At 38.6% G+C, this 16,616-nt stretch overlaps 1 protein-coding gene across 1 annotated transcript in view; it reads right to left on the bottom strand.

The window, feature by feature from the left end:
• itfg1 (integrin alpha FG-GAP repeat containing 1) overlaps positions 1-16,616 on the bottom strand; it is a 213,706-nt gene that overhangs the window by 130,366 nt on the left and 66,724 nt on the right. The window contains exon 9 of the mRNA XM_047362733.1: positions 10,264-10,358. Within this exon, the coding sequence (XP_047218689.1) occupies positions 10,264-10,358 (95 nt within the window). The remainder of the gene's footprint in view (positions 1-10,263; positions 10,359-16,616) is intronic.

The raw sequence follows: 16,616 nt of genomic DNA, 5'->3' as shown, positions 1-16,616 counted from the left end.
GCACAGTTTAATGTGTCCGAATGTGTAACATTTCAATAGGGTGTAATACTGTTTTATCATGACCATTCTATTCTACTTCAATCTCTTTTTTCAGCTAAGTCCTTAAGGCAAAAATAAATAACAGGCGATTGCTTTACCTTGGAGTCCTTTGGTCTGCTTTCACTTGTACTATGAAATTCCCTCTCACGGGAACATGAGGCCTTTGCTGGCCAGGCCTTATCAGCAGACCACTGTGCTGATGTAGGCCCTGAGGCAATCAGTGTACTGTCTGTTCTGTTTTTTTTCCTAAACACTGATTAGAAGAGGAGAGAGGAAAAGCCCAGAGAATATCAACCAGATCTAGTCAATACTGCAGAAAACACACACACACACACACACACACACACACACACACACACACACACACACACACACACACACACACACACACACACACACACACACACACACACACACACACACACACATCCATGTTTTATTATCTTTATGAGGACTTTTCAGTTACTTCCATTCATTCTCCTTGTTATCTAGGGCCTAAACCTCACTGTAAACCTAACCCTAACTCAATTCATACTCTAGTCCTAAACCTAACCCCTGTCCCAAGAACGGAATTTAGAAAAATTAGGACCAGGAAAATGTCCTCACTTTGTCAAAATGTCCTCGCTTTGTGATAAAAATGAAAAATGGTTCTCAACCAGCAGCAAGTACAAGAACACACACACAAGCTGAGTGTTTAACATGGATCAGGGTGAGGGGCTTCATTTGAAGGCACTAAAGCATTAAAGCTGTCAATTGATTAAATTAGAGATGGCATTTGACTCTCTGGGTAAATATCCATGACCTTTGCCGTAGAGCTTGAGAGCAGAGCAAAGGTTTATGGAGAAAATTGATAAAATTAGGAATAAAAAATTTCACAAGTGAAAGATTGTAAAGAATCAAAACTTAATATGCACGTTTGTAAATACCATTTAGGCATAAAATTATGATGACCGGCTTACATCTGTCCATGTATTCTGCTTCTTGCAGATAAGAATGGAGAAACAGATAACCAGCCAACCTGTATTACTGGCTTATAATAATACTAATTTGTTATATTTACTTCACCTGTCAGTGGTCATAATGTTATACCTTAAAGGTGGACATACATGCACTTAAATCTAAACTCAAATTTCCTACTCAAAATGGAGTTTAAAATCAGAATCCAGGATCATCGAGGTTGTGCACTTAAACACAACCCATAGAATACAGGGTGAGGCTCTTGAAGATCACCTACTGATGCTGATTTGCTATGATAATTCATGAGACCTTATGGCAGAACAAAGGGAGACGATGAAAAGGCCAATAGCAGAATGGGATAATGCACAACAGCAGAAGTAAAAGTGATGAGATAGGTCCTCTGCAATCGAACAGAAGGTAGAAAGCAATTTAGAACATTTTCCCTCAGGAATAACGACAATGTTTCCCCTGAGTTTTGTTTTCATTAGCCTGCAGAAATGTGTTGTGAATTTAGAGCCAATCATATTAGGCTTGGCAGGTAAAACTGAACGTCTCTAGGTGAGCTAAAATAAAATAGCTAACTTGGAAGCAGATTTTTGTTCAACTAATTATGCAGAAGTTTATCCTATCCTTGTAGTTACAGAGATTTTAGCATTTAATCAGTAGGCACAGTAAAGTATTTGGTATTTGTCAAGTGAACGTCTTTTTAGAATAATTAGTTGCTTAACGATCTATAATTCAAGCACAGCTTCTATGTCTAAATATCTCAAAGTTGACTTCTGCCAGTTGTCAATAATATTGAATGTGTGTGTCATGTAAGTGGGTGAGACAGAGTGTGTGAATGTGTTAGAGAGATCAAAATGACCTAGTTAATGGAGATGAAGACGATGATGGGATTTACGCTTTTGAGTTAATCTGATACCTTTAATGGTAGCGGGGAGAAGGATCCTGCATATAAATGGCTTTTTATCTAACAGCAGGAAAACTCAGCGCCTAATGACTTTGTGTGCACAAACAACCACTTTTGCATGTGCAATCACACATTAAATTTTACAGCATGCATGTAGAAACACAAAAATTAAGAAAAAACGAGAAGGCTATAAACATAGAAAATAAATAAATAAAAAAATAGCTTCCTGGCTTTGCTGATGACTAAAGTGAAAAAGCAAGAGCATGCTTGCAGACTCCCATTGATTCAACTTGACGGAGAGAGCTCCCGCTTCATTAGGCCAAGAAATTAAAATGTGGGTGGCCTGTGGTGTAGGTGGGAGGCGATGGGAGGTGGGATTTATGGGGTGATGTGGGGATGTGCTGTGACACTTTCAGACTAAGCTATCCAGGGTTAAATGAATAAAATAAATAAATAAGAAGAAAACATATAAAACAAATGGCTTTTGTATATCGAGCAGTATAATGACTCTAAAGCTCATTCCACTAAAATTGGCACTGAAAAACAGCAGGTTACAGAATGAAGAAGGTGGAAACAGCGCACAGTTACGTTGCCACTGGCATACTTGAAGTCTAGTTTTGCTGTAAGTGTGTTACTATGGTATTGATTATGTGTCTTCTGGTGCAGTGATTATGCACAGCACCAAAGAAACAGAGGTGAAGCAAATAACAGTAGATTTTATTAAAATGCAATGCTGTGGTAGAAAAAACCTTGCTTCCTGAAATTGATACTGATGATACTATGACCACATTTGCATGACCTTGAGTATTCGCATAGCAACAATTCCTCTTACCGTGCCAAGTTGTAGTTCAGGGCTTATGCCTCAAAACATACCACTGAAGATAGCTGGATGCAATTAATTCTTAAAAACAAACTATACTGGCTTATTTTTAGCTGAAAAAAAAAATCTGGAAAGCTGATGGAATTTAAGGAGAAATTCTTCACATTGTACCCGTTTAACAACGACTGTTTCAAGTATTCCTACATTTGTCACAACGGAACAAAAACTTTAATTTATCTTATTGGAAGTTTATGTGTTAGTACTGCTACCGGCTGTCGGGGTCACCTTTTTGACCACTGACAGACCAACTGACCTGGAGGACTGGACAGATGCTGTCTGGCACACACAGACAGCCTTAGTCTGGAACTGGTTTATAACTTATTAGCTCAGAAACCAAACTTTCTTAACAGGGACATAGTCAGATAAGATAAACCAATGTACATTAAGAGGTATGCGGTGAAAACAAATACGACATTATGATACTCTTAACACTGAGGTTTTTGTTTTTCTCCATTATCAAGGTCTTTGGATGAAAAAACATTTCTACTAACATTGCTCATCACGAGCCGTCCAATGCATCCTTAACATGCTGCCAAAACAGTGATAGCCTGCCGAGGGATGGGCTTAGCTGAAGGTTAATGTGGCACAGGGAAATTTGCAACCAGTCTTTGAAGTCCAGTAAAGTGGTAAAGCTATGGATCGTGGGGTAATTGTCATTGCTGATAATCTGGTTTACAAAATCAAACTTAAACAAAAGTCAATCGTTCTATAGTTCAGTTATGGCATGACATTTGTGATATTTACAATCATATTTAAAAACCCATGTGGCAAAAATGACATAGCTGCAGAAAACATTGGGTGAAATCTGAAACCTTTGTTTGGTACATTGATAAAACAAACTGCTAGAATTTAAACAACAAGGTATTGGCCAAAGGTTTATAGATCATAGTCTAGATCTCTCTTAAATGCTGGAACTAATTTACTCTAATCAACAATTACGATATTCCAGAACTCCAAATCTACTGTTAATAAAAGTTAAGTGGTCATATTGTTGGAGTGAACATAAGCCAACACGAAAAGAACAGCAGGAGCCTCTACAGAGCTCATCACTTCTTTGTGGTTTGCTTTGACATGGAGCCAAGGGACGTGGCCGGCAGCCAAACACTTGCTGCTAGGGTCAATCACTCATTGCTGGCAGGTGTGGAGCCTGTGAGAATTTCATTCTTAGTGCTTTCACTCCACTAACAATCCAAACAGACAGGATTAAGACCTAATGTGTTTATTCACACAGTATTACAGTGTTCCAATATGTTGCATCAGTTACATATTGAAGATATTTTACACCAAACATAAATTCCAGTTCATTGCCAATATGCAAAAACCTTTACTGGCCTTTGCATTGAAAGACACATCTAGAATTGTCATCAGGGTATGAATGGAAGATTAGAAATGTGTTTCATGCAGCTTAAAATATTCACACATAAATACTGCTAAGCACCAACACTAAACATGAGAAAACATAAAAATAATAAAAGTGTCATGATCTGTGATATCTGCCAGCTTGTTGTTGGTAACGTTCTTCCAGGGAGTCTGTTTAGTGTGTGAAAAAAACCAACACCCTGTCTACCTGCTACAATTTGTTTGACAGGTGTGTCACACATTTACGCTGCTGTCTGCGGTATTATCCTGTTGTGTTACTGAGGGTGAGAGTCTAAGAAAAAGAGAAGCTAAGAGTGGCTATAAATTGGATCAGTTTGTGTCTACAAGGCCCAAACATGAAGCAGAATGTGAGAAGCCCCCCTGCAGACTCCTGTAATACTGTCAGCTGAAGGCCTGAAGTTGCTGCGGCAGCAAACAACTGCTGTTTGAAGGCAAATATGATACACCACTTTTTTTTTCTCAGCCGGAGTTTTATGCAAACTCAAAAGGTATCTCATGTAGACTTCATTCCTATATGTAAACCTCACATTTTCTTACGAATAATTCCTCCATTCGGCTTCCTTCATCCTTAACATCTGTGATTACATTGTTCCCTCAAACTGGTAGTGGAGAGATCAAAGAAAGCTCTTTTACCTAGTCTCTGCTTTTCTTTAACTACTTCTACTCTAACTACCAATATCCTGCTCCTTTGCTTTTCTTTAAATCACCCCTTGGTGCTTTTCACTATTTCGCCTTCAAAATATTCAATGGATGAGATCAATACTGTGAAGCAAAAAGCAAGTGAAACTCAACTTCACTTAAAATACGTATTCATAAGGCTTGTTGTGATTGTATCATTGGATTATTGCAGCAATATGTAAGCAGAGGTACGTAACCGCATGTTTTAGATGTTTCCTGCTTAAACATACCTAATGTAAATGACTGGGTCATTAACAGGCTACTGTAGAACCTGATGACAGCCTGAGGAGATAATTCAACTATCTATGTTATTTGTGCTGGAGAAGGGACATATTGGGGGCTAAAACATCTGGGACATTGGTCCTTGAGGACTGAAATTGTCCATCTCTGATTTAAAGGTTTGACTATCCCAGGGTACATTCCACATGTAGTTAATTTGTCAGGAAAAAGGGACTGCACCATGCACGTGTAGACAATGTTTGTGCAGACCACAAATTTTGCATTTGATTTCTGTAGACCATTAAAGGTTTTAGCTTCACAACTGGCCAAATGTTGGTAATTTTATGAAATGGTGGGTAAACGTATTGAACCCACAGGCCACAGCGGCAGGTTTTAGTTTAAATGGGTGAATGTCTTGTACTGACCTATTAGTGGCAGCAATGCACCTTAGCTATCGATAAATGGCTGCAAATGACATTAGCAGTTAAGGCCAATGTGGCGTCTTACTCCTGGCGTAAAGTGGTTGACAGAAACCACCAGGATTTATCAACAGAGGCAAATGATGAACCTAAGGTTAGGCAACAGATTTCTTTAATCGGGACTGGATGTCATGTTGAGGTTTTGGGGTGGACCGAAGCGCAGACAAGAGCTTGGAAGCAGCATCTTAAGTGAATCCTTATTTTATTTAAAGGATCAGAAACATAACGTAATCACTGCAGGTACAACACAGAACCAGAATTCAAAAAAACTTACGAGGCTGCGACACTGCAGGAACATGGCATGAACGAGGACAGCAACCGAGAGCGACGAGAAACCAGCAAAGAGCAATGAAACAAAACCAACTAATATACAGAGGGAGAACAAAGGCAGGTAATCAATGGAACTAAGAACAGGTGAGACAAGGAGTCAGGAAGGCAGAGGGAACAGGTGAAAACAATACATAGATTAAAACATGACGAGGGACTAATAAACAATACCAAAACGAAGCTATAAACAAATAATCAAATGAAGCATGAGAGTAAAGAATAATCATGAACCGAGAAACTAGAGGGAACATAAGAAACACCAAACCTAAGAACAAACAAGGAACCCATAAAGCAAACCAGATTACAGAGTAATGAAACCTATCACCACACAGACTGAACTGACAGGAAGGGAAGCAGAGAACACAAGGACTAGGATGTAAACAAACAAAATGTAAACAATAAGTAAACACAACCTAACCAGAGGGGCTGGAGAAATATGATAAACAGTAAACAAAACAAAACACAAAGTCCAAAATGTCACATCCTGACACTGGAATAGAATTGAACAAGATAAATGAGTGCCTGGTTAGCTTTTGATGAGAGTGATCAGCCCATGTTTTGTGGGTGCTGGTCATATCACCCCTTCACTATTTAGCACTGTTGCTGGTTCGGTCCATTTGCACCTAGCTTTTTCATATCCGCGTTGACAACTGTTGATTTAAACTAAGAAAAATGTGGTTATGTGACTGCTGGAAATATGTTATATTAGTGTAAGCAAGGATCATAATCAGTTATATTTTATTAAAAGGAGCTGACCCAAAATGGCATCTAAATAACCGTTAAGAAATAGTGTCATATAAAATCTTTAGAAAATATAGTTTTAAAGACCTGGGATATGGACTGTCAATTTGCTTGGTTTCATCTAGTCCTTGGTTTACTAGTTTGTCTTTGGTCATTATCCTGCAGCAGGGTCTACATCTGCTTCAGTTTTTTTCTTTTTTGTTTACAGCTGGTCTCACAGAAGGCCGTCCCAATTTTTAATGCCTGTAGTTGCTCCACCTTTTCTTGATAGCAATTGCCTCTTTAAACAATAAAAACATGTCTTACTAGCCTTTTCCTACTTTTTTTTCAGCTTATGTCAGATGATTTGAACACACCAAAGTCAAGTACAAGCATGAAACCCTTTCAAGGTAATGTATTCTGGATGCGTTTCGGCATTTCCGTCATTTATCAGGGTCTGAATGCTTAAAAAGGAGAAGGAATAAAGGAATGGTATGTTTTTGCATTTAAAACAGCTATAATATATTTTTAAATGTATAAATCAAGACAATCATTTTTTTCCAGGGGTGCCCAAACGGTTACAAACAGCTGTGAAGGTTTAAAGAGAAATAGGTTTGCTTCACACTCCACCCACTATCCTCTTCGCCGGTCTCTTTCTTTGACAGTAATGACTGTCTCTCACACACAACAACAAAGAACACAACATGTGTTTATTTCATCCATTAGTGCTGATATGTCCTCCCTTCCTGCCTCCCCTCCTTTCTTAAACACTCCTCTTTTCACTTGTTCTTTCAATCATGGTTTTTCTTGCTGACAGGCAACAAAAAAAACTGAAGGCATGTCCTCTCAATTTGCACATCTACGAGGCTTGGCATGCTTACGTGCATGTGTGGGATAGGACATGGCCAAAAGCCTGTAATATTTCTGCTCTAGAATATAGAATGAGCGAATGCCAGTTTTCTGGTTGGAAAAAAAAGGAGAAAACGAGGGAGCCCCTTGCCAAAATGTAGACCTAACGTAGAGAATCACACAAGATGCTACGTAGGTGGTGGTGGAGAGGATGTGTGCTCATTTGGGTGCAAGAACAACTTTGTGTAAACATGTTTGTGTATGCATTACATTCAATTCTGTAATACACATTAATTAGATGAAACTATATGAGTGCTTGTGTGTGCAAATCTGTCACATTTGTATTGTTCCACAAACAAAGTCATGTACTGAATCAGCACCAAACCTCCTGCAGTGAGCCAAATGGCTACTGACTTCCTCAAATAGACAGAAATTGTATGAGACAACTATTTGGTGCATTGCAGGGAAATATCTGTTGAGCTGGGATGCAAACTGAATTGCTCATATGTTAAAACATTCCAAAATATCTATTCCTAATGCAAAGAGATAGAAGCATTATGTTTTAAGCAGCCGCAAAAAAAACTAAATAAAAAAAAAAGGTTGTGTTGGGAGCTTTATGCTGTGGGATTGTTTTTCTTTAATAGGGACAAGGGACCAGGTCCGGACTGGACATTGAAAGATGGATGAAGCTAAATACCGGATCCTGGAAGAATACTTGTTAGAGGCTGTTAAAGACTTGAGACTGGAGTGGAGGTTTATCTTCCAGCAGGACAAGGACCTAAATCATGCAGCCAGAGCAACTACAAAATGTTTAAAACCTGAGCATATTTATGTGTTATAAGGGCCCAGTCAAAGCCCAGACCAAATCCAATTGAGCCTTAACCCACTTGGGATCATAAAAAAATTTGTATGTGGAAATATGTGGAATATCTTTCCCCTTTAAAAATAAGGAAAATTAAAATAATTTGTTCAAACCCAACAACAACCCTGCTAAAACGCTGCTATCACTCAGAATCTCAGTAATTTTTAGCACAATACAGTAATTAATCCTATATCATAATAATGCTAGAAGCACTGTATGGTGATATGATGAAACAATAAATAATAAAACAAAATGAAGAGTTTTTTTGGTAGATCCACCAGTCTGACATGGTGTAGGGTCTAAGCTCGCGACCATGTGCAGAGGCTATAGTTCTCGATGCGGCTGTCCCGGACCCGGCACCCTTCGCCGAATGTCTCCCCCTCTCTTTGCCCTCTTTCCTGTCTACCTAGTGTTAAAAATTAAAGGCCTCTAGTGCCACAAAAAAATTAAAATATTTAAAAATATAAATAAAAAATAAAGGTCCCATGGCATTGTAAGTACACTGAGTTATGCAGGAGGAGACAACTTTGTCTGGTGATGCTGCTTACAGAAGCACTGGACAGCTCTTTAATGGTTCTGGAAGTGAGAATCTCTACTGATGGCTGCTTTCGTGTTTCAAGCATTGGAGAAGAAGAAAAAAACGGCACAGGAGGACAAGTGCACATGAGGCATCAGTACATGGCGCATATATTGCCACAATAAAGGCTGGTTCGCAAGAGGCACACAGTGAGCTGGCCTGCACGCTTATTGACACCAACAATTCATTTTCAGATATGGTCGTATTTAGAGATTCCACTGTATTTGCACCAAAAGATGGTACTACAAAGTATTGATCAGAGGGGCTGGGTGCAAATTCACTTGCCACTATCAATTAGGTGTCCTCTAAAGGCAGTTGGTGGCACTGGACTTTATTTAGGGGTATCAGAGTAAAGAGGGCTAAATGCAAAGGCCACAATTTTTCACAGTTGTGTTTCTAAAACATTTTGACATTCATGTCTCCTTTTCCCTCTACTTTATATTAATGTATTATTTTGTTTTGTCTATGACAATCCAATTATTAATAAATTGAAGTTTGTGTTTGTACAGTGATAAGTTGGGACAAAATCAAGAGACATAAATAATTTTGCAAGGCACTGTAGTTCATACTGTCCTGGGTTGGACAGATGAAGCCAGTCAGTGTTGAAAGGTAGGGTAATGCTGTTAGCACAAGCTCACATTCACGCTTATTGTAAACACTGTGTCCTCCCTTAACCTAAAATGCAAGTTTTTGTCTGCGTTTCACGCATTCACTCAAGTCTAGATTTGAAGGAAATGTCTTCATGTGAGGCAAGCAGTGCTAACCAACGTAGTACAACCCTTCTGTTGGATATTTCTCTGAGTTTGGATGAGGAAAGTAAAAAGTAATTCTAAGCCATAACAAGGACGCATCAAATGGAAGCAACTATGGAAACAAAGTAAGGGAACAATTAAGGCAAGAATCACAAGAAAAAAGAACACCTCACTTAAAAATAAAAGGGACCAACTGAAATAAGTATTACCATTGTAAAACTAAAGGGTGACCACAGCAAGCCTGACTTGTCAGTCGTTTACATTTTGTGTTTATTTTCTTATCCAGCAAATACATATGACCTCAACAGTTTATACTGGTGGTAGGTCTACTGTAAAGGCCCACATCTTATGCTACATGCCTAGAAAATGCTTGCACCATAGATCCTTGCACTGCCGTGTATTGAAAAATCAATCAAGCTGTAGAGTTTATTCAATACCTTAGCAGACAATTACATAGAAATGACAACAGGCCAATTGCTTTTGATTTGTAATTTTCCCTACCAAATGATTGTACCTTAACTAGTAGATCAGATTCAACCACCGCTGAACCAATCAAAAAAAAGGAAGATGGGTAAGGGTGTCAGATATGAGCAGGATAAAGCCAGCAAAGAGATGATAATGGTTGTGTGTGTACCTCTTTTGAACTCCGCTTGGCCAGGTAGATGGTACTCTGCTGACAGTCATTATCTAAACATGCAGGAAGAAGGTGGTCCTGATAGCCATCACCATCTGCCAGAGTGAAATACAAAGTCAGATCAGGGAATAACAAGGCAGGATTGAACCAAAGGCAAATGTGATACTTTGCATTCCAAAAAGTGTGCTATTTTAATACTGCTGTTCCATCTCAACTCCTTGAATTGGTTCTGTTGTGACTTTGAGAGCCCCACAGTTTCAGGCAACAAAGGAGATGGTGCTGTTTTTTTTTGTTTTTTTTATTTGTGAACTGTATCACAAGAAGACCTGCTTGTTTTCCACACACACACACAAATCCAAGCTGCACTTGTCTCTTTGATGGCTTTCATTAATTCAATTCAATTCAATTCAGTTTTATTTATATAGCACCAATTCACAACACATGTTGTCTCAAGGCACTTCAAAACAGTCAGGTACATACATTCCAATTAATCCTAACAAATGAACAGTGCAGTCGGAGTTAGCTTTTTATTCAAATTGGATAAAATGTTTTTCTATCTAAGGAAACCCAGCAGATTGCATCCAGTCAGTGACTTGCAGCATTCCCTCCTCCCGGATGAGTATGTAGAGACAGTGGACAGTCACTGGCGTTGACTTTGCAGCAATCCCTCATACTGAGCATGCATGTAGCGACAGCGGAGAGGAAAAACTCCCTTTTAACAGGAAGAAACCTCTAGCAGAACCAGGCTCAGTGTGAGCGGCCATCTGCCACGACCGACTGGGGGTTTGAGAGAACAGAGCAGAGACACAAAAAGAACACAGAAGCACTGATCCAGAAGTACTTTCTATGGGAAGGAAAAGTATCAAATGCAGCACTGAGATCTAACAGAACCAGAACAGACACAAGTCCATTATCTGAGGCCATAAGAATATCATAAATGACTTTCAGCAGAGCTGTTTCAGTGCTATGATGAGCTCTGAAACCTGACTGAAACTCTTCAAACAGGTCATTGCTGTATAAATGCTCACACATCTGATTAGCAACAATTTTCTCACGAATTTTAGATAAGAATGGAAGATTGGATATAGGTCTGTAATTTTTCAAGTCATCTTGATCAAGCGAAGGTTTCTTAAGTAAAGGTTTAATTACAGCTAACTTAAAAGCCTGTGGTACATATCCATTTACTAAAGATAGATTAATCATATCTAAAATGGGGCTGGTAATCAGAGGGAACACTTCCTTAAATAATTTGATTGGGATTGGGTCTAACATACAAGTTGAAGGTTTAGATGAAGCTAATATTTCTGATAACTCAGGAAGCTTCACAGGATCAAAACAGTCCAAACACAAATCAGGTTCCGCAGTTATTTCCAATGTTGTCTCACTTGCTGAGGATGAAGTAATCATCTTCGGGAGTATGTCAAAGATTTTCTTTTTAATAGAATCAATTTTATTTAAGAAGAATCCCATAAAGTCATGGCTACTAAGAGCTAAGGGAATGGATGGCTCAACAGAGCTATGACTCTGTGTAAGTTTAGCAACTGTACTAAAGAGAAACCTAGGATTATTCTTGTTCTCTTCTATTAATGATGAGAAATAAGCTGCTCTAGCTTGGCGAAGTGTCTTTTTATACAACAGTAGGCTATTTTTCCAGATTAAGTAGGAATCCTCTAGGTGTGTAGAGCACCATTTTCTCTCCAATTTTCTAACATTGTGCTTTAAAGTACTCAGCTCTGAATTAAACCAAGGAGCTAGCCTCCTATTAATGATTACCTTCTTTTTCAAGGGGGCTGCATTGTCTAATGCATCACGCAATGATGAAGAAACACTATGAACAAAAGAATCAATTTGTGATGGGGCAGAAACAGAATTATTGCCCTCCACTGTGCTTTTCAGTAATAATGAGGAAATTAAAAGTGGAACAGATTCTTTAAAGGTTGTTACAGCATCGCCTGATAATGTTCTACTATAATGACATTTTCTTTCAGGTGTGGAGTACTCGGTTAAATTAAACTCAAAGGTTATTAAGAAATGGTCAGACAGGACAGGGTTATGAGAGAATATTGTTATGTCTTTACACTCAATGCCATATGTCAGCACAAGGTCCAGAGAATGAAGACAAAGGTGGGTAGGTTTGTTAATGTTTTGATCAAAGCCAATTGAGTCTAAGATAGCATTAAACGCTATATTTAGGCTATCACTTTCAGCGTCTACATGAATGTTAAAATCCCCCACTATAATAACTTTATCTGTATTTAACACTAAATCAGATAAAAGGTCTGAAAACTGATCTAAAAATTGAGAGTAAGGGCCTGGTGGATGGTACAAAAAAACAAACAGAAGAGGTTTTAGTGCTTTGCAATTTGGATGAGGAAAACTAAGGATTAAATATTCAAAAGAGTTGTAGCTATTGATTGGTCTGGGGCTAATCAATAAATCCGACTGAAAGATGGTTGCTACTCCTCCTCCTCGCCCAATAATTCAAGGAATGTGAAAATTTAAATAATTAGTAGGAGTTGACTCATTTATAGTAACATAATCCTCTTGCTGCAGCCAGGTTTCTATGAGGCAAAGTAAATCAATCTGATTGTCACAAATCAGGTCACTAACTAGCAATGTCTTTGAAGAGAGATATCTTATGTTCAGTAAGCCACATTTAATTGTTTTATTTTTCTTTTCGGTGTGAGTTGTGTTTATTTTTATTAGATTTTCCTGATTTCCTCCTTTTAGATTATTTTTTAATCTATTCAATTTTGGCCATGGGCGAGACACTGTCTTAATAGGGTAATGGGTGGGTAGCAGTACAGAAGCTGCAGAGAGGAGTGTTAAACTACGACCCTGCTTCCTGGTCTGAACCCTGGGTTGTCAGAGTTTTGGAGAACTAATAAATTCGGCCAGATTCCTAGAAAGAAGAGCTGCTCCATCCAAAGTGGGATGGATGCCGTCTCTCCGGATCATACCAGGTTTTCCCCAAAATGTTCGCCAGTTATCAATGTAGCCCACATTGTTTTCTGGACACCACCTAGACAGCCAGCGGTTGAATGACAGCATGCGGCTAAACATGTCGTCACTGGTCAGATCGGGGAGGGGACCAGAAAAAATTACGGAGTCTGACATTGTTTTGGCAAACTTACACACCGAAGCAACACTAACTTTGGTGACGTCCGATTGACGTAACCGGGTGTCATTACCGCCAGCGTGAATAACAATCTTACTGTATTTACGCTTATCCTTAGCCAGCAGTTTCAGGTAGGATTTGATGTCGCCCGTTCTGGCCCCTGGCAGACATTAATGTCTCTAGGCTTGAAGAAAGCATTCCCAACTCTTTTTCTGTGCAAGTAATTACGGGTATTTCATTCCTATTAATTGTTTTCAGGATTGAACCATGTAGGCTTTATTCAAAGTATAAACAAAGAGTGAATTTTCCTGATTAAGACAGCGGCTATCCAAAACCCAAATGCTATACTGGGCCAGATTCAGCTGTAGCTCAAGTTTACATAAAAAAAGAACAAACTTCCCATTTATTGATGCTTACTGATTCATTTCTTAAATCCTGTAAAACCCAAAACCCTGCAAAGTAACAAGTGTTCGACTGAAAATAGTTCTTTGAACAAAAAGGATTTTTCATCATTTACTGACTTATTAGTGACTACTAACAATGTTGCCTATCTCTATTTGGATGAATGGTCTCTACTCAACTTCAGATACCATTAGTTGTGGTTTCTAAAATCCAGTTATCTGAAGTGCACAGTTTGATATCTTCGCCAAGAGGTGAGATAGATTGGATCAATCTGTCCAGATCTCAACAACCATGCAGATGCTCAACTAGATAAAGAATGCGGACAATATTGTTTGGTCTTTCTCAAGCCATTCCTGTAGTAATAACCTGATATAACCCACTGCTACAACAGCTACTATCAGGGTTTGCTTGCTGAGCAACAATGTTCAGATGTTATGTATCAAAGTAACATTTACATAAATGGCAAAAGCTAATGATTCCCAACAGCGTATTGCGCAAAGCAACACACTGACCTATCAAGCTTGTCTTCTTCCACATTGGTGCCATTCTCCACACACAGATGGTGCCAACCTCATGATGCGAAGGAAAACACAATTTAACTGAGCCAGCCATAACCAAAAACCAAGTGTGCAAAGACCATTAAGAATCAAAGGAGAAATGTTTTATAACTTCATGGTATTAGGCAAATAAATTTCATCTGCTTTTTATTCTTTCGAAAACATGGTGATGATTGTGGTCTATAAAATCATATTGCAAGAAATTTGTCTTGCTAGGCTTCCAAACTAAAATGCTTCTACTACAAATAAAACCAGAGAGAACTATGTCGGCGAAAACTGGCCAGGATTTTGAAAACCAGCAGCCTTTTGAAAACCAGCAGGAAGACAATAAATTTAATAACGTAAAAGCTTGTCAAAAGTTGTCTTTTAAATTTCTCTTTTAAAATAAAGGCTACAATGATATTGCTGGAAATATGCAAAACCTGCAACATTACCAACAAAATTTAAACAAAGACATGCTTCGCTCTCTATGCTCTTTTGTCTGAAGAGTATACTTAGCATCCTTTCTGAATTGGCAGCAAATTCTTTAATATTTGGTGTTACTAAGATGTAGAAACCACTTAAATTCTTCGGAGGTGCTGAAAGGTAAGCCAGCTTCTGTGTGCTGTCTCCTCACAGAGAATAGTTGCACACACAGGTCCGACCAAACATGCATAACATTCAAGCAGCTTAGAGGCAAAGCCCGGGCATGGTTTCAGGAGTCACACTTTACCTGTAGTGTGCTGTTGAAACTGTAGACCTAAACACTCCATCTGGGTGTTTGCAGGTGCTCTCCAGAAGCAAATGGATTATGAAACAGTTCAAGATTATTTGTTTTGTGCTTCAAAGTCAGTGAAGTGCAGTGTGAACCCATTACACAAAGTGTGCACTTAGGAACTCGGCTGTCTTGTTTGACATTACTTGGCAACATGGGTAGTTTTCCTTGTTGCGTCTGACTTCCAAAAGAGTTGACTGGCTGGATGGATGGACAGATGGATGACTTAGACTAATTTGATAAAACATTTAATTTATGGTTTATATTCCAGGAGGCTGTTTTAGTGCATTTATGCTAACGGACACGTTTAATCATGTGTTCATACATCATTTAAAAGAGGTTTTTAGCCATGTTGTTGTTGTTGCTCTGTTAATCCAAATCTGCTTCAACATGGTAAAGCCACACTCCCAAACAGATGTCGTGCCCTGTGAAGGGGGAAAACCGAATGACTCTGATGATGAATGACAGTGCAAAGATGGGGAGGAGGAGAAACTCAAAGTGGCTGTCAGGGACAACTGAGCGAGAGGCAGAGTAGGAGAAAAAGAGATAGATAATTAGATGGTGCAAAAGCTAATAAGTAAACATTCAGTGAACGCTACAACTTTGAAATAGTCCACGTCATGATATAAAACATGCAAACTGTGTAATCGTGACGGTTACATTCTAAGTTTAGGGAAATCATCAGAACAAAAAATAAATAAAAAAAGGACAGAGATTCCTGTAACATACGGTAAAAAAAAAAAAAGCCCACTCTCCCTCAACCAAATTTTTCAAATATGAGCAATGCTTTCCAATTACTTGCATTAATGTTAGAACACGGCAAATTAAAATAAGGACCATGAGTGCATCTGGGCATGTTCCACAAGGAAGTTAAACGCAGAAATGTTTCAGCACTGAAATACTACCTAGAGAAAAGCAAAAGGACAGTCAGACTATTTGGAAAGAATCAATCCTAATTTAAACCTGCAGAGGTTATTTCTTTGACAATTCAGTTGTTCTACAAACACACATGCTCCAAAAGTTCCCTCTTCTGTCTCACCTGCCCTTTCTTACATCTGCAATATACAGGTCTTTCTCAAAATATTAGCATATTGTGATAAAGTTCATTATTTTCCATAATGTCATGATGAAAATTTAACATTCATATATTTTAGATTCATTGCACACTAACTGAAATATTTCAGGTCTTTTATTGTCTTAATACGGATGATTTTGGCATACAGTTCATGAAAACCCAAAATTCCTATCTCACAAAATTAGCATATCATTAAAAGGGTCTCTAAACGAGCTATGAACCTAATCATCTGAATCAACGAGTTAACTCTAAACACCTGCAAAAGATTCCTGAGGCCTTTAAAACTCCCATCCTGGTTCATCACTCAAAAACCCAATCATGGGTAAGACTGCCGACCTGACTGCTGTCCAGAAGGCCACTATTGACACCCTCAAGCAAGAGGGTAAGACACAGAAAGATATTTCTGAACGAATAGGCTGTTTCCAGAGTGCTATATCAAGGCACCTC

The sequence above is a fragment of the Girardinichthys multiradiatus genome, chromosome 4 (genome assembly GCF_021462225.1).
Source record: "Girardinichthys multiradiatus isolate DD_20200921_A chromosome 4, DD_fGirMul_XY1, whole genome shotgun sequence".
Taxonomy (NCBI): Eukaryota; Metazoa; Chordata; class Actinopteri; order Cyprinodontiformes; family Goodeidae; genus Girardinichthys; species Girardinichthys multiradiatus.
This window is presented reverse-complemented; position numbering and strand designations above follow the sequence as displayed.